General features: G+C 29.3%; 2 protein-coding genes and 1 long non-coding RNA gene across 13 annotated transcripts in view; 1 reads left to right on the forward strand and 2 right to left on the reverse strand.

Annotated features, from left to right (window-relative positions):
* Positions 1 to 4,077, reverse strand: part of LOC100883601 (TNF-receptor-associated factor 6) — a 14,625-nt gene extending 10,548 nt beyond the window's left edge. For 4 of the 5 annotated variants that reach the window (XM_012292814.2, XM_076540120.1, XM_076540118.1 and 1 more), the window contains exon 1: positions 3,940 to 4,077. Coding sequence is in view for 1 of the 5 variants with exons in the window: in XM_076540119.1 (XP_076396234.1) it covers positions 3,940 to 3,945 (6 nt within the window). In the remaining 4 variants the exon portion in view is untranslated. The remainder of the gene's footprint in view (positions 1 to 3,939) is intronic. The other variant, XM_076540119.1, reaches the window with a different exon arrangement.
* The window catches only part of ZnT77C (Zinc transporter 77C), a 19,603-nt gene extending 4,626 nt beyond the window's left edge, over positions 1 to 14,977 (forward strand). For 2 of the 7 annotated variants that reach the window (XM_076540110.1, XM_012292820.2), the window contains 7 exons: positions 6,789 to 6,981; positions 8,713 to 8,838; positions 9,631 to 9,929; positions 11,373 to 11,617; positions 12,578 to 12,756; positions 12,942 to 13,028; positions 14,267 to 14,977. In XM_076540110.1, coding sequence (XP_076396225.1) covers positions 6,793 to 6,981; positions 8,713 to 8,838; positions 9,631 to 9,929; positions 11,373 to 11,617; positions 12,578 to 12,756; positions 12,942 to 13,028; positions 14,267 to 14,650 — 1,509 coding nt within the window. In that variant the 5' untranslated portion in view covers positions 6,789 to 6,792 and the 3' untranslated portion in view covers positions 14,651 to 14,977. Of the gene's footprint in view, positions 1 to 1,285; positions 1,573 to 4,050; positions 4,263 to 4,604; positions 4,627 to 5,725; positions 5,773 to 6,788; positions 6,982 to 8,712; positions 8,839 to 9,630; positions 9,930 to 11,372; positions 11,618 to 12,577; positions 12,757 to 12,941; positions 13,029 to 14,266 lie in introns of those variants that run through there. The other 5 variants (XM_012292822.2, XM_003706503.3, XM_012292824.2 and 2 more) reach the window with 5 other exon arrangements.
* Positions 11,076 to 19,439, reverse strand: LOC143265837 (uncharacterized). Its single transcript, XR_013040594.1, has 2 exons — positions 19,300 to 19,439; positions 11,076 to 11,625 (listed from the first exon to the last, which is right to left on the reverse strand). It is a non-coding gene; the product is annotated as an uncharacterized LOC143265837 (long non-coding RNA).
* Positions 19,440 to 19,638: the final 199 nt, after the last annotated feature.

The raw sequence follows: 19,638 nt of genomic DNA on the forward strand, positions 1-19,638 counted from the left end.
TATTATTTTCTAATTTTATAATGTTTGATTGTGTGGTTTTCTAGTTTTTTAGTTTTATGGTTTCTTAGTTTCATAGTTTTTTAATTTTTTATTTTTATGGTTTTTTAGCTTTTCAGTTTTCTAGTTTCCTAATTTTCTAGTTTTTTAGTTTTCTAGTTTTCTAGTTTTCTAGTTTTCTAGTTTTCTAGTTTTCTAGTTTTCTAGTTTTCTAGTTTTCTAGTTTTCTAGTTTTCTAGTTTCCGAGTTTTTTTAGTTTGCGAGTTTTTTTAGTTATTTAGTTTTCTAAATTTCTAGTTTCCTAATTTTCTAGTTTTCAAGTTTTTTAGTTTTCTAGTTTTCCAGTTTTCTAATTTTCTAGTTTTCTAGTTTTCTAGTTTTCTAGTTTTCTAGTTTTCTAGTTTTCTAGTTTTCTAGTTTTCCAGTTTTCCAGTTTTTTTAGTTTTCTAAATTTGTAGTTTCCTAATTTTCTAGTTTTCTAGTTTTTTAGTTTTCTAGTTTTCCAGTTTTCTAATTTTCTAGTTTTCTAGTTTTCTAGTTTTCTAGTTTTCTAGTTTTCTAGTTTTCTAGTTTTCTAGTTTTCTAGTTTTCTTGTTTTCTAGTTTTCTAGTTTTCCAGTTTTACAGTTTTTTTAGTTTTCTAAATTTGTAGTTTCCTAATTTTCTAGTTTTCTAGTTTTCCAGTTTTCTAGTTTCCTAATTTTTTCAGTTTTTCCAATCTTTATTTTCCATTTCTCATATTTTCAAATTTCCAATTTACCATTTTTTAAATCCCAAATTTACAAATTTTCAATTTTTCAAATACCTAAATTTTCAAAACCTTATATTTCAAATACTTACATTTCCGAGCTTTCATATTCTCAAATTCCAAAATTTCCAATTCTTAAAATTTTCAAATTTCTCCAAGTACCAAATTCCTAAATCCCCAAATTCTCAACTTCCCAAATTTCAAACTATACAAATCAACAAATTTGTAAATTTAATAATTTACAATCTAAAGTGTTCCTAGCTTGAAAAAAATAAAAAATTTCCAAATTCTTAAATTAAAAATTGTACCAATTAAAAATTGACTTCCCACACTTTCGTTGTTCAACTATACCCGTTATTTTTTGGTAACTCCAAAAATACTATGAATCTAATTGTTTTGCTCGTTATGGTGATTCATAGCTGGTCAAAGACGACCCGAAAGAACAATAGATCGTTCAATTTTATGGAGTAACAAGGTAGCAACAGTTTGCAAAGGACTTATCGAGGTACTTAGTGAGTGAATACTGTATATATGCTATATATCATGTTGACGAGCAATCCGAGTTCACGAGCTTGATGTTAGTAGCATCCTCGTCAATATAGTTTTGTCTGTTGAACCGTTTCGTTCGCGTTGTCTCCTCTTCGTCCCGTGACGCCGCGTTATCCGATCTTCTATTAAAAAAGAACATTGTAATTCTCTGTTATATCGTTTAATTTAACACAAGTTTTATAGACAAAAAAAAATGCATGGAAAAAGAGATTGAAATTTGAAGATGGAAGTGACAAGTTCATTTGTGACTGTATCTGCAACGAAGTGACAATCCTGCAGGTACTAGTGCGCTAATCTCTTCAAGTATATTGAACTACTAAAATGTCATATGATGTCTACATTTCTTGTTTGATAATATATATGCTTGTTTTGTGATAATGTAAATATGCATATGTATATGTTTATAAATATGTACATATATCTTTTGATCATTCGAACATGTGCAGTGTTGTGGTGGGAAAATGGTACGGATGTGGAAATTTGGGGATGTTGTACTTTGGGGATAGTATTTTATTTATTATGATTTAGGGATGTAGTAATTTCGGAACATAATGTAAGGATATGACAATTAGGATATGTGACATTTTGGGGATGTAGTAATTTGGGAATATAATAGATTGAGAATCTAGTAATTGGAGGATATGACAATTTGGATTTGGGGTAGTAATAATTTAGGATATATGACATTTTGGGAAAGTAGTAATTTGGAGAAATAAAAATTTTGGAATGTAGTCATTTGGGTATATGCCAATTTTGAAATGTAGTAATTTAGTGACGTAACAATTTAGGGAAATGAAAATACAGATTAGTACTAATTTGGAGATGTAGTGATTTGGAGATATGTCAATTTTGTAATATGACATTTTAGGGATGTACTAATTTGGGAATATAACAGTTTAAGAATCTAGTAATTTCAGGATATGACAATTTGGATTAATAGTAATTTTGGGTAGTAGTAATTGGGAATATGACAATATAGAAATGTAGTAATTTGAGAATATAGCAACTTAGGATAGTAATTCTGGAATATAACAATATAGGGTTGTAACAATTTAAAGATACACCAAGCATTTAAGAATTTGAGATCTAAAGAATTTCGAAATTCTGCAATTGGAAATATTGGAAATTTATATAATTTTGAAATTTTTAAGTTTTAAAGAATTTAAAAGAATTTGAAAACTTTAAAGAATATTTAAAAATGCGTGCGTGCAGGATTTCAGAATTTAAAAAATTATTTTTAATAACATTTCCAAGTCCTTGCAAGGCAATAAATTAAAAAAGTCCTAATAACCGACGAATGTGTCCCACAAATTACCACTTATCTTTCATTATTAAATATTATATAGTTATAGAATTAACTGGTATAGAATCCAGAATGATATAGAATTATCATTTTCTCAACACTCATTCATAGAAGTATTAGCTAGAGAATCAGGTAGATGGCGTAAAAAATAGATTCGGCTGGTATCATATATATTATCAATCCGGTCTTGGCTCATGATTTACGGTTCACTCAAGCACGGATTAAGGGGGGCTAGGGGGGGAGGCTACGGAGACAACAACCCCGTGATTCACCTTCTAGGGGCCCTTGTTATTCAGCAATTCTCATTTTCCAAATTCTTGTTATTAGACAGAAAATATTCTTATCCTATTATTACTTTAACTTTAACTCTAGATATTATGCAACGATTGTTATTAAAATATAGCTAAAACAGAAAAATTTTTATTTTACGTCTTTACTTAATATTTTACATATTTATGCTGTAGTCATCGTCAAATTTTTATGTTCCTAAATTTCCAAATCCCGATTTTTTTGATTTTCAAGTCCCTAATTTTCTAATTTCCATTCGTAAATTCGTAAATTCCCAAAGTCCTAAATTCCTAAATTTCTAATTTCTTACATCACAAAATTCTTAAATTTCTCAACTACTACATTTTCAAAATTCCAAATTCCATTCCCTCAAATTCTCGCATAGCTAAATTCCCAAACCTCCAAGCATAAGTGCTACCTATTCACCATAGTACACCCATATACTTACGCTATCCACACATAAGTATTGACACGTTTGCTACCGGCCATCAATTTAGAAATTCGTCCACAATCAATCACTTTCTCTATTACAAATTAACACGTGACGAAACTATATAAATTTGTAATACTCCCACTTGACGTTTACAAAATTGTTTTTATAATTACATAATAGAATTTGATTTTCACGCATGCTATCATATATAAAACGATTAATTATTTTCCCATCTAACAAGATAACAAGGTTAAATTAGATTTTCACTCATTATATTATCACCTATAAAATGATTAATTACTTTCACACGTGACAAAATAACAAGGTTAAATTAAATTTTCACGCATTATATCACCTATGAAATAATAAATTATTTTTCCACATAGCAAAATAACAGAATCAAATTTGATTTTTACGCATTCTATCACTTATAAAAAGATTAATTATTTTCACATGTGAGACATCAACAAAGTTAAATTAGATTTTCACACATAATATCGTCTATAAAACGATTAATTATTTTCCCAAATGGCAAATTAACACAGTCATATATTTAACACTAACATCAAACTTGTTATCCCAGGATCCCAAAAACCTGAATACGGTCGTGTGCACCCCATACCTGCATCTCATCTCCAAATACCGCATTTCTAGCATGCTTTATTCAACTTCGAAAACATCGTTTCGTTGCCTCGATGTTCATCCCTGGTTTCACGAACTGTGTCAATCGAATATGAACATATTTATTTCTATCGTTGGCGATAATAGTGCGGTATCCGTTGTTGTTCGTTTTCTGTATCGCTCGAGCGACAGCCACATCCGCCAGCTGAATCGCGTTTCTTCTGCCATTTCGATAGTGTCACTCGGCTGTTACATCTTGTCGAGGTTGTCGGGGATGCCTTATCAAGTAAACAACGTTCATATTTATATCAACCTGTTTCTATGGTAAGATGAAAAGTGTTACGAAGTACAGTGCGTGATGTTACGGTGACTGACATTAGCTTAATGTTTGTCTGTGTGAAGTAATTTTGTTTCGGTCAGATGCAATGTGGCTGATCATCTGAGTGTACAGATTTTCGATTTAATATTCATTTTTTAATATCAGGGTAACTGTAAAGTGAATTTAAATGGGTTTGTCATTAAATTCGAGATCTTTTGTGCTATTTGTTTTAACGCTGAAATTATCAAATGAACGTTTTATACTTTTCTTATTTTAAATAATTAAATTAAACATTTGTTAAAGCACCTTTCTTGAAATATGTGTTGACTTTTGTCAGGATAAAGGATTATCGTGTATATTAATCTTATGGTTTGTTTATTTATTATTCAACTTCATTTTTTATTTTGAAGTGTACATGTCCATAGGTTTAGCGTTAAATATCCTTGGATTCTAGCTTAGAGATAGACACCGGTGTAGTTGTGGTAGGGAGTGACTCCACCATTGCAGAAATCATTGTCATATTGACAATTCAAGATTTGGAGATTTGGAAATTTAGGAATTTAGGAATAAGAAAATTTTTGAATTTGCAGATTTGAAAAATTGGGTACTATAAGATTTCCAAATTAGTGGACTAAGGACTTGAAAATATGGAAAAGTTGAAATTTCAGTCTTTGACAGTTTTTGAAGTTGTTAATTTGACAATTTGAGAACGTGAAAATTTAACAAGTTGGAAGCTTGAGAGTTTTACTTTGAGAATTTGGAAATTTGTATATTTGAGCAATTCAGAAGTTGTAATTTCAAGAATTTGTTAGTTAACAAGTTTGATAATCTGGAATCTTGAGCAATTGAAAGTTTGAAAATTTTGAAATTTTATTACTTGGAAAGTTCTTTAAATTGATTAACTGGTCAATTAATTAATTGAAAGTTATGAAAATGGATTAATTCGTTAATTAATTAATTCAGAATTAAAAGAATAGAATAATCGGTTAATTACTTAACTGTAAATATAAAAAATTGATTAATTAACCAATAAAAAATGATAACAAATTGATTAGTCGAATAATTAAAAACTACAAAATATAGATTAATTCTTAATTAACGAATTAAAAATGAAAAGAATAGATTAATTGATTAAGTAATAAATTGTGTATAAAACAAAATTGAAAAATCAGTGAGTCAAAAAATTGAAAAATTAAACATTAAAAAATTAAAAATTAATGTACCTTAAAACAAAAAAGTGTATTATTTTTCCCAAAACCGTAATCGACTAGAATTCGATCAACAAAACCATTTTTCGGTGTTGTAATTTTTGTCGTATTGACTGTTTGATGGAAATGTAGTTTCTAGCGGAGTTACGTGGTGTTTCATGCTTGTGACGAGACCCATTATGATGAATTCATGCTTCACGCTTCGTAAATTTGTGATAGGCCATTTGAACAACGATGAAAACGTTGATTATGGTATATTATTGTAACCGTGGGTGATGTTCTCAAACGTAAACGAAGTTACGTCAACGTACGTTGCTTAACATTGATCCTATTTGTACTCTCATAATTCAACGAACAAATAAGATGACTTTGTTTAAATTATCTCATTATTACAGTTCTTATTTTATTTTAATTCATATATTTTTTATTTTATAATAATTTTGTATCGGATTTGTCAAAAAATGATTTCTTTTTTATCAGTAGATGAGATTTATTCAATTTACGTATTGTCATTTTCATTTCTTGTTTTATACTTTTATTACTTTAATTTTTCTTAGTAAATGGCATGCACGGTGTTAAAGTTTCCATTTTAGGGTATTTTATTTAAAAATTAGTTCCAAGTATAATGGACTCTTGCAACCGTTACAAATGGATAAATCAAACACTATGTTTGGCAATGTTATATTACATTTTTTTTATAAAGATTAGAATGTTGTATCGAAAAATTCATGTATAGTATACCTGATGCTGCACTATATCATTCCAAATGTTTGTTTTGGTTTGCGAAAGTTATAAAACTATTCCTGTAAATAATCATGCATGTTCTAGAACTAAAGTTACAGATAGTATAATTAGTAATGTAGAAATGTGACAGTAATATAGATAATACTGCTGCTACATAAGAAATATGGTTAAATCAGCAGATTGACATTGCTTTGAGACCTAACGTTAACATCTAATTTTTTGTAATTTTAACGGAACAATACCTGCAATCATTTGAATTGTAGTTAAAAGTCGATCTAATAAAAAATCATATACTAACATAAAATTGCTTTTGGCGACTTTTCAAATTTAAATTTTATAGCTCAAACTTTGGTAGGATTATTTTTACACAATAAGTATATGTTTAGAAAAAGAAACAAATTTTGTGTGCCACCGTAATAAGAATATAAGAATATAAAAGTACAAGTGCAACGCTAATTGCTTTAAAAATTATTTCAAATCAAACTCAATAGTAATTCTTGTTGGAAGAAATAGAAGCGTTGTTGCATATCCAAACGGTGTGGGACTAAATAAGAACGTTCATGTATACATTTGCTACAGGGTCATGGCTGTGAAAGAATGGTTCAGAAGATTGCAGCCGGTCCAGTTGTACCTAGTCCTGTTCTTTACAACTGCCTTCTTCGTCGTCGAGATTGTTGCCAGCCATGTCACTCACTCACTGACATTACTTCTCAATGCCTATCACATGCTGTGTAATATCATTGCACTTGCCGGCTGCATCGCGTCGATCAAGGTAAGTTCTATTATTTTTATTATGAATCATCCTGGATTATTGTAAAAACCAGTGATTTTACTGTTTTTAGGTTGACCTTTATTGTTTAGATATAGTAATAATAACAATTGTAATAACAGTAATAGGGATCTTTAATAATAATAATTACTACAATAATTATTATAATTACTATTTATATTTTAATAATAATTATTATTATTATTACAATTATTATTATTTCTAAAAAATGAATGTCAACCTCGTTTAAAATTAGTGAAATCACTGGTTTTTAATACAGTTCTTTAACAATAGTAATAATAGTAATATTGGTATACGACAATAGTACTAATAGTGATATTGATCTTCGATAATAGTAATAATGACAATCGTTATGATACTAATATGTAAGGTGAAGTGGGGTAAGTTCGTAAATGGGGCAAGTGTGTATATAGGCTATTTTTATTACAATATGAGCGAAATTTCTGCATTCAGTATGTTTGTTTCCTTGTTTTGTTTCACTACATCCTCTTTTATATTTCAGCTAAGAGTACTTGTTTGCAGTATAGAGTACTTGCATAATGCAGTAAAAAGCATTTTATAGTAGATTTGTTAATAATTCTGCTCTTGCCCCATTGCACATGAAATAAAGTTTCAAAGTATTTAACTTCAAATTACGCTCTTACCCTATTTTCAGGGAAAGTGCAGAGTAGTTGACATTTTAAACAATTTCCTATCAAAATTAAAATGTACAAGGAAAATTAAGGTCCTAGTTAATATTAATTAAATAGTAGTAATTGTGCAAAGCGCTTGATATCGATAGCGTTTAAGTATTTACATAGCAGACTGAAAATACTTACGTTTAAATACCAACTTTACAAAAACCAGTCTGGACATACCCCACTTCACCTTATCCCTGATAATAGTAATAATAATAACAGTAATAGAGATCTTTAATAATAGTAACTGATAATACTGTTCAACACGAATTTTGTTTTTTAACCCTCATTTGGTGAATCCTTGTAGAGATTCTTCTTCTAAACAAGAATTCGAAAACAGAATTGCAAAATATATAAAAAGTTTATATTTGTTGAACAGTCTAATCAACAGAGTATCTTTATTTTAAAGTAATTTTATTTTAAAACGAGGACAAACGATTGCTACTTAAATTATACAAATAAATTTTTCAAATAAGAAGAATCTATCTTCCCATTTAAAATTAATTACTGTAACTAATTTGTAAAACTTGAACAAAATAATAATTTATAAGTTCCAAAATTGTAATTAATTTCAAATTTTTAATTTCGCAGTTTAAAAACATCCGAGTTTTCTGATTTTTAAATTGAGCAATTTAGAAATTTAGAAATTAAACAATTTCTTAATTTAAGAATCTTAGAAATTGTAGAATTTTAAGAATTATTAACGCTACAAACTTTCGCTCATTGCACGAAAGAATATTACCAAGTATAATAATGTTCTACTGCTGCAACCTTGTTTGTTGCAATATAACAACAGTCTACTGTATTATATGATTTGTAATAATTGGAAGTCGCAAACTGAAATATGTTTACATAGGAATCTTTTAGGATAAAATTATGAAAAGTGACGAATGTAAATAAATTACGAAATGTTAATGATAATTGACTATTCTGTATTCTAAATACCTATGCAATCTGTAAAAAAATACTTTAAGTGCTACATTTTTATTGCAATGATTAGAGTTCAATAATACATACTAGTCGTCTATTTTTTTAGTATAGCCGTCGTCAAAGTGGAAGCAGTTACAGTGGAAACAGTATTTGCAGTTCAGTACATAATTCCTCCATTTGTATAAATGGCGAAGAACGAGGTTCCTCGACATCTTTGTCGACAAAGACTAAGGTAAGAATCAGTTTATTAAATTTAATATAAATTATTTTTTTAATAATCCTTTTGGCATTATTCTTATCATATAGTACTCGATAAATTTTTTAAATTTATAATTTATTGATGTCAAGCTTGTTAATCGTAATGTTTCATCCTACATTTATTGTTTACAATTAATTAATTACTTTAATTTATGAATCACTAAATTTTTAATTTTTCTTCAATTTCTAAATTACCAAATCCTTAAGTTCTCAAATTTTCAAATTGGAAATTTACTCAAATCCCATAATTCTATGTAACATTTCAAATTTTTCTCACAACTGAAAATTTGAAGATTCTTAAATTCTCAAATTTCTGGATTTACAATTTTTAAGTCTTCAAGTCTCCGAATCTTTAAATCCTGAAATTCTCACATTTCTAAATAAAAGATATACAAAATTTCTAAATACTCAAATTCTCAAACTCCATATTCCTAAATATCCAATTCCTATATCTTCATATTTTTACATATCAAAATCTCTAAATCTCCAAATTCTTAAATATTCAAACCTTTAAATCTTCAAACTTTTGAACACCAAATCTCTAAATCTCCAAATGTCTAAATGTTGAAATCTCCAAATCTCCACATTCCAAAATATCCAAATCCATAAGCCCCCTAATTTTTAAATATCCAAACTACTATATCTCCAAATTCCTGTACCCAAAGCACTATAAATAATACTTTTTCTCACTGCTCAACGCAAATAATCCATATCCAAAATATGATATACACCAAACGAATGTTATTTATTTAATTTACTTGATTAGCAATCACGATCGGATAGAAGAATGAAGAATACTTTTGGCTGGGCCAGGATAGATATCGTTACAATGTTAATCTGCTGTGTTTTGCTGGCGTCATTTTGTTTTTCGTTGCTGGTGGAAGCTTTGCAGACTCTGGTACACATTGATCATCTGGACGAAATGCATCATCCGATGCCGGTTTTAGCGATCGGTGCATCTGGCATTCTTTTGAACGCCTTTTGTTACATACTAATCGGAGGATACACCTTTAATCAGGGAATTGTTTTACATGTTACCATGAACGGAGACGTCATTCTACGGAGGTAATTTTATAAACTTTCAATAAATCTTTGAAATTTAAATCATAACTAGTTTCTTGTAGAAGGTAAAGTGGGGTAAGTGCAGACTGGTTTTTGTAAAGTTGGTATTTAAACGTAAATATTTTCAGTCTGCTATGTAAATACTTAACGCTGTCGATATCGAACGCTTTGCACAGTTAGTACTATTTAATTAATATTAACTAGGAACTTAATTTTCCTTGTACATTTTGATTTTGATAGGAAATTGTTTAAAATGTCAACTACTCTGCACTTTCCCCGAAAATAGGGTAAGAGCGTAATTTGAAGTTAAATACTTTGAAACTTTATTTCATGTGCAATGGGGCAAGAGCAGAATTGTTAACAAATCTACTATAAAATGCTTTTTACTGCATTATGCAAGTACTCTATACTGCAAACAAGAACTCTTAGCTGAAATATAAAAGAGGATGTAGTGAAACAAAACAAGGAAACAAACATACTAAATGGAGAAATTTCGCTCATATTGTAATAAAAATAGCCTGTATACGCACTTGCCCCGTTTACGAACTTACCCTACTTCATTAGTGAACAGAATAGTGAATAGAATCATAATAAGTATCTTTTATAGTTGTTGTACAATCATAACAAATTTCTTTTATAAGTGTTATAGAATCACAACAAGTTTCTTTTATAGCTATTATATGTAGAATCATAACAAGTTTCATTGTTTAATTTATTTATCTCCATCTTTTTTTTTCATTTCACAATTTGTAATCAAGGCGGAAGCACATGATATATATGGTGTATGTTTTTATGTATAAGTAATTTTCAGATATGGTAAATATTTTAAAACATCTCAAAACCGTATGATAATATATATATATTATTTTAAAACATATTAAGTAATTTTCAAAGCAGTATGAAATGTACATAAATAATGTTTAAACATAGACTAAACAATTTTTAGAACATAAAAAATAGATACAATAATAAATATACGCACTAAAGAATGCTATTTATAGTATTAAATAAAATTGATCAGATACTTCATACTTGCTGTTAGTTATATAACTAATTGCTTTATAATTGGTTATATTCTTATCTTTAAATCGCTTGACGAATAAACAATATGTATGACAATTATGTAATTTAAACATAATCTATGTAATATATGTTTTAATATTTTATTAACAAGAAAATACATTACTATATCCATGAAACAATTCTAAAGCTATTAATCGTTAAATCATAATTAGTATTTGATACAATGTATAAATAAGATTAAAACACCCGCATTAAACGTGTTAATTACGAATAAGAACGTGACAGCTGTAACCAGACAGTTAAAACGTAAATTACATTCAGTCTGAATACATTTCGAGCAACTTTTACCAGCTACTCAAACAATCTCAGAACAGAAATTCGCTTCTTCTAATCATATCTAAGACGCGCATTATCTATTTTCAGAAATGTTAGCTCGCAGCAAACAAAGGAAGGTGAACAGCAGTTATCAACGCAAACCAGAAGAAGTCCATTGGGAATACCAAAGAGTCAGGGTTTTCGGGAAACTTGCCGTGACGTACTAGGCTGCATTTTCGTAATTCTGGTATCCATTTTGGTGTATTTCACTGACTCGAATGTAGCCAAGTACATAGATCCACTTTTCGCCATTATTTCTTCGATTTCTCTCTTCGTCCTCAGCTATCCATATAGTAAGTTCCTTGATTGAATAATAAAAATGGCGGTAAATATTGATAAAGAAGGACCACGCCCCAATGATCTTGACCAAGGTCATCCTAAGTAACTGTTCCTCATAACTTAATCGTCGCTTGCTGTTTCTTACAAAGTTATTAAAGAAAAAATATTTACAAAAGTATTTTATTTAAAAATATATTATTCTATTAGTAATATACTTAAAAGTATATTATTCTAAGCTGACCTAACCCAACCTAACATGTTCCATAATTCATGGTATTCTTTAACATTCATTTTTAATTATAATATAAAACATGTTAATTTGGGCTAGATTAGAATAGCATTCGTCAGGTCACATGCTCTCAAATTCAAAATGATTGAAATCTGTTCACCTTGATTCATAAATTTACCCGTTATATTCCTCCTGATAGGTGTGGAACTAAATACTAAATCGTTGCCAAAATCATCAAGTTTTTCCTTGTCAGATGACGTACATACGTTGATTTTACAAATCTTTTATGATTAATAACTTTTTAACGTACAATAAAACGATTAAGTTATAAAGAAAAGTTACTTAGTAACATGTCCTTAATAATATGTATATGTCAATGTCATCGAGGCTGAGCCTCTTTTTGTTAATATTTACTAAAATGAGTACCACTTTTTCAAAAGTCCATTTCCATTTATGAAAATTGTATTTGTATGATGATCGATATCAGTAAATATGAATGAAAGTGTTGTTGCAATTATCCTTATTTTTTTGAAATATGACAAGTTTCGACATACGTTATCAATACAGAACATTTTAATTGACAAAAAGTTACTTTACGAATTCTGGTACTTACAGCCTTACTTATTTTTGCTCTTAAATTACAAATTAAGTTATCTTAAATTTCATAATTAAGTTAAGTTATCATAAGCTGTATTAGATAATTAGATATCGGAAAAAGATAATTAACTTCGTTTTGATCTAACAGTGAAGGAATCTGGCTTAATTCTGCTTCAAACAATACCAAATCACATAAACATTGATTCTCTAAAAAGGGAATTATTGGAGGCATTCCCGGGCATAGTAAACGTCCACGATTTGCACGTATGGCAGCTAACAGGACAGAAGATAATATCTACTGTGCACATAATATTTTTGGACCCAATGGTAAATTTGTTACTTAACCCCTTAACCTACAATTACGGGCATAGCCCGTATACGATGATCGGGCCAAACATAAACATTACGTTTCCGGCCCAAAATTCTCGAGCGTAAATCGTAGGTTAAGGAGTTAACTAGATTAACTTTATAGGTTAATTAATGCAGTTGATTACAAAATTTTCTTGTTGCAGGTTTATGCTAGTATTACTGATCAGGTGACTGCTTTCTTTATAGAGATGGGTATAACTCAAGTTACTATACAACCAGAGTTCCATAAAGTACGTATATTAATTGATTAATTATAACTAGATTAAATTATGGATTTGAAAGATAAGACTAGGGACTAATGACTATTGTCTAGAGATTGGGGTGTAGATGGTAATAGTGATTAGTAAGGACTAGTACAGACTAGGCGCTAGGGACTAGGAACTTAGGGATTAATGGGGAGTAAAAACTAAAAAAGAATTAGAGACTGATAGAAGGTAGGAGTTAGGAATTAGTAGATACTAGGATCTAGGGACTAGGAAGGAGGAACTAGTACAGACAAGGAACCAATAGAAATTAGGGACTAGTAAGTACTGTGAATTAATGGGGACTAGAGACTAGTATAACTTACGAACTAGAGACTAGGAATTATTAGTTACTATGCATTGAAGACTAGGGACTAATAAATATTGGGAACAGGTAAATACTAGGAACCAGTGACTAGGGATTATTAGATACCAAGAATTAAGGACTAGGGTGTAGTAAATACTAGGAGCTGAGGACTACAGTCTAATAAATATTAAAAACTGCTAGATAGGAACAGGAACATACTACAAACTAGTGACTAGAGTTTGATAGATATCCGGAACTAAGAACTAGGGTTTAGTATATACCAGGAATTAGGGACTAGGACTAATAAATACTAGGAACAGGTAAATATTAGAAACTAAGGACTAAGCACTAGCAGAAACTAGGAACTAGAAACTAATATGGACTAAGAATTATTAAGATTTGAATAAACGAAAACTTTAGACTAGTAGATACTAGGAATTAATAGGAACAAGAGATTAGTAAAAACTAGGAACTAATAATAATATTCGACAAAGTACAAGAATTTCATAATATATTATTTCGTTTATCATGTTTGGAACAGACTACGTAACAAATCGTAAATAATTGAAGCAATTATGTGTAGAAATGAGTTAATCCCTTCCCGTGCCATTTATTTATCAGATGCGTCAGTCAAGACTATTTATTCAAGACTATAACATTAAAACGAACAAAGAAAATTAAAATGTTGTGCAGATTTTATATTCAGGGATCCTTAAAAATACAACTTATAGTTGAACCTAAATTTCAAGTTGAAGAGTCTTCAAAATTTGAGTAAATTTTATCGCGTTTGAACTGCAAGTGCGTCACGAGTGAGACTCGTCAAAGCACGGAAAGAGGTTAATAGGTCAATTAATCGATTTTATAGAAAGCAAAAATTGATTATAACATATATAATACATATCAATTATTCATTAAACAGATAAAGCCAAATACGACAAGAACCGGTTGTCTGATTCGGTGTCACGGCGAACGCTGCAGCTCCTCACAATGTTGTTCTAAAGAGAAGTTCATCGAGGACTCTGATGTAACCATTAAAATGCAAGGACAATCTATAAACAAGAAGCTTGAGAAGAAAGAAATTGTACCATCTTCATCGTCGATCGACTTGAAGAAATTCATCGTTCACGATAAAGAGTGCATTTCGCAACCTCATTTGTCTAGGGATATTTCGACCCGCAATCGAACGAACGACGGTCGAACACAAAATGTCAACGATGTTATTGACGATAGTTCCTGTACGATAAATATAGATATCAGTGATAGACAATCTAGTGGAATTCCTATACAGAACGCGGCATCTTAACATTTGGTTTAAACAATTTATGACTAGCTTTTTACTCGCGAACAAAATATTTTTTAATTGTTCGAAGGGATATGTGGTGCTGTTGGGAAGACTGGGCTTTTTTTTTAGGAAGAATGACGATGTTTGTTGAGAGTTTGAAAGTTGGAAAATTTAGAAATTGGGGTAATTGGGAATCGGAGGAATAGGGAATTAAGGAGATGGGGAATTTGGGGATTGAGGAAATAAGGAATTGGAGAAATAGGAAATTGGGAAATTTGGGGATTGAAAAAACAGGGGATCTGAGAATTGAGAATTGAGAAATAGGAAATTTGAGAATTTGGGGATTGAGGAATTGGAAAATTTGGGGATTGAAGAAATAAGGAATTAGGGAAATAGGAATTGAGAAATTTGGAAATTTAGGAATTGAGAAATTAGAGAATTTGGAAATTTAGGAATTGAGAAATTAGAGAATTTGGAAATTTAGGAATTTGGGAATTGGGGAATTGAGGAATTGGGGAATTGGGGAATTGGAAAATTGAGGAATAGGGAAATAGAGAATTGGAAAATTTGGAAATTTAATGAATGTTCAGAAAATTCAGAAATTCAGAAAATTGAGATTTGAGAAATTTGAAAACTGGGATATTTAGGAATTGAAATATGTAGGTATTGGAGAATTTATAAGAATTTAAGAATTAAAAAATTTATAAATTTGATTATTGAGAAATGTGTGAAGTTTGAAATATCACCATTAGGAAATATTAAAATCTCGAAATTTGTAAATGTAAATGTCTCAGTTCCTAAATATCCCAATTTTCAAATTTCTCAAATCACAATTTTCCGAATTTCTGCTTTCATTAAATTCCCAAATTTCCCAATTCTCTATTTCCCCGATTCCCCTATTCTTTAATTCCCCAATTCTTCAATTTGTCAATTCCCAAATTCCTAAAATTCCAAATTCTCTAATTTCTCAATTCCTCAATTGAGATGTTCAGGTATTGCGCATTTTAGAAGAATTTAGGAATTAAAAAATGTTAAGTATTAGGAAATATGAGAAATTTAAAATATCACCATTAGAAAATGTGAAAACCTTCAAATTTAAAAATGTAAAAACTTGAAAATTTGCAATTATAGAAATCCTATAAGGCACATTTTATACACCAGTATTATAGTGGCGCCATCTTCTCCCACATCGTCATTTTTCCTAAAGAAATCTACCATACTTGACGCTGTGCCTATAAAAGTGCTAAAAAATCTAGTAAAAACTATGTGACTCGAAATTAACGTTTAAAATATTCAATACTTTGACCATAATAGTTTTTGTGAGACCATTGACTGCTGTAGTTTTATACTTATAGGAAAGTTATTTTTAGAATGATAAGCAATGCCATTTTTGAAATTATAATTATTAAATGTACATATCGTTAAAGATAATAGTATAAAAAGCTGTTTACACTCTCATATCTGTTACAATGGGGTCGTTTTGACCCACATTGAAAATGCTAATATACACAGGTACAAAGGCTGATTTGTAATTGTATTATACATCTGTAAATATCATATTTATGTACAATGAAATATGTACAGACAGGAAAAACTGTAGATGGGTCATAATGACCTTTCATCCGTTGTATGAGGATTGGAAACCATTTGAAAGTTAATATAATTCTTTTAGCATGGATTTTTTTGAGCAAGTCTTCTTTACTATCGAAAAACAAATTTGTGGAAGTTTATAATTGTTAAAAAAAATAGTTTAATTGAAGTTTCAAGTTTTAAAAAATCTCCTCATGCATATAAAGCAAACAAATAATTGTTTTGATAACTATACAGGGTGATACAAAATATGTGCAAACTTAATTTTAAGCTGATATTATTATAACTCCTCGGTTTACATGTTTACTGTAATTATATCATTATTTTAATTTTAAGACTACTGTAGCTTATCGTATTTATATTATTTTTATTACTATTTTTAATATAGATAACATTACCGTTTTATCCAGGGAACGTATTTTGTGAATATTTTTTAAGAATTGGACAATTTATTGATTGTTTTATAAATATAAATTGACCTCGTCAATACCTTTTAATCCTATTTCTTTAATTTTAATGTTTTATGTATGTACAAACAGATAATATTTTATACACGTTGAGAGAACAAAATTGTTATTTTCTAATAAACTAGTTTTTAAAATGTTTGAAAATTTCATTGCAAAATGAATTTTCTATTCAATAAATACCAATAAGTAACTGATTATTTAAAAATATTTCAATACCTAACCTAACTTAACCTAACTTTAGTAGGAACTCATAAATTGATTGTACGTATTGAATACTATTTTCTGAAGTATGTATTTATTTTTTAATGTAGCAGATATAAATGCAAGCACTTGATTAATTTTTCAAGTTGCTTATATTTGCAAATAAAACGTCGTAGATAGATTCTGTATAAAATTCAATAATAATATTTATCAAACAATAAATAATTTAAATGTTTGGAACAAAGGGTAAATACTTAAACGAGTCTTTTTTGCAACGATGAACACACAATCTCAACTCATTCACACCCAAATCATGCTAATTTGAAGGCCACGGCAATCGACCTTTAAATGAATCGTAATACGAGCTTAATGAATCATGTAGAGCTATTGGCAAGAAACAAGAAGAAACATCACGTTCCAAAAATCTTATGTTTCTAGAGCGAAGGCAATTTAGTTTGTTCCAAAAATAGTAGGTTTATTTTGATCCTGAGAGGTCTGGAGTGATAGATTTATTTTATTATGACCATGCGGTTGTGTTTGTTGTTTTATACTTAATTGTTTAAGAACATGTCCGTGTTAACATCCGTGGTGAAAGGAGATTTAACACTCATTACTAAAATAGAACGAATTTATCGGAACTTCAAAAATTATAACAATCTTATAATTTTTCTAATTATGATCTTTTTAGAATTCACTGTCATAATTTCTGAAGAAACATTTTAGTTAAACTTCAATCTTAATTTTAATGAACTTAAATTTTTATTTTTATGAGGATGTTCAAATTTATTATTTGAACAGGAGATTGGTATAACTTTCTTTCATTTTATACATATGTTACTAATGAGTGATTATTTTTTAGTATTTAGTGACTGTTTGTTATCACATATATTTATTTATTTAACGAACAATCACTCTTTTTAACTCTGATATTATAATATTTTAAATCAAAAATTCCAATTTACATTAACAAAATTATTATATAATTTTTATTTTATTATAATTTAATTGTTATATAATTTTTTATGAACCTTTTTATCTTTTCATAATTATAAGTAACAATTTATATGTATATTTCAGAAGCCATTTTGATTATCACTTATAAACGCGCAATCAAGTTTCCATACTTCCGTTATCTGAGAGATTAATTTCTATTATTTGTCATCGTTCAATATTTGCACTAATTAGAATGATAATATGTACTGTTATTTAGAAGAAAATGTTATAACACCTTTAAAATTGCATAAAGAGAAAGAGGAATAATTATTGTTTGTAGAATCGAGAGCAACAAGGAGCTCAAACGATTAAGACCTCGTCCTACTTAATCGCGTCGAAAGATGACTAAAGAAAAATGAAGTATTAAGATAAAAAATAGTTAAAAAACAGGTAGTTTCTTTCATAAATTATCTACGGGTGATTTTGTCCAATTATAGATAAGATTTTTACATAATTTTGACTGGACAATTATGTTAATATGATTAAAATCGAGATCGAAATTTGAATAATATCATTTCATTGTATCGTCTTAAAGTTGAGAATCACTAGACTTTCAGGTCAAGTTTTTTGGTACTTTTATGATTTTTGGGATTTCGAAGAGGTTTGGAATTCTTAGGATTTGTGAGATTTTGAGAATTTTTGGACTTTGAAATTTTTAAGATTTTTGAACTCTGGAATTTTTAAAATTATTGGAAGTTCTGGAATTCTTAGAATTTTAGAAAGTTTGAGAATGTTTGGACCTTGGTACCTTTCAATTTTAGTACTTCGAAATTTCACAACTGTGAAACCTGAAAATTTCATATTTTGCAAACTTTAAAACCTGAAAATTATTTAATTTAAAAATTTTGTTATTTTAGATCTGAAGATATTGCAAAAAAAAACTAATCTTCAATCAATCTCTGAAATAATACTAAAAAAGTGAAGAAAGTGTGATAAATGTATAGTCGCAATTTTCAATGATTAAAAATTGTGTAGTCACGCGTTATATCGCCATTTATTACAAATATTATATCCTTGTTTTGCAACATTTATTACAAATGTTATATCAATTGTTATATTCCTGATTCGTTGCTTATGCATTATATTGCCTGCTCCTTTTATCCTTCATGCATTGTACCTCTCTGTTATATCCCCTTCATATTGCTCACATTGCACGATATATGGCAAATGTATTACATTCCTCACATATTGTTTTCTTTACATGTTACATCTTTTACACATATCACCCACATATTACACATATTATCTTCCTTTCGTGTTACATCTCTCACGCGATATCTACGTGTTTCATTGCTCACACATTGTCTCATGTCGTTCACACGATACATCGCCTACGCATTATATCGCTACGTCTTATACCGCCACGCGCTATATCACCATTTATTACAAACCTTACGTATCACGTGGTACTCAACTCACCGCGTACTCGACTCACTCTTCACTTCTCCAAAACTTTTCCAAACACGAAATCGCGTATCAACACCCTAACAATTTAATTAAAACTATCACTATCTTTTTTATTACAAAAGATAACAGAGAACGTAATTGCCATAGACTGTACGTTCGTTTCGTACGATTAAATCCGAGCGTGGACGGAATGAAGGAAACCTCTGGCAAGATGACGTCGCTACCGATAACTCATAGTCAGAGAACGAAGAATCGTTTAGGGTGGGGTCTTCTAGTGGAATCGTGGTCGTGTAACCCGTTCATGTTTCAGTGAGAACACGCGCGTTGAACAGTACCGATCGTTGTTATGCA

This window comes from Megachile rotundata, chromosome 15, assembly GCF_050947335.1.
Source record: "Megachile rotundata isolate GNS110a chromosome 15, iyMegRotu1, whole genome shotgun sequence".
Classification (NCBI taxonomy): domain Eukaryota; kingdom Metazoa; phylum Arthropoda; class Insecta; order Hymenoptera; family Megachilidae; genus Megachile; species Megachile rotundata.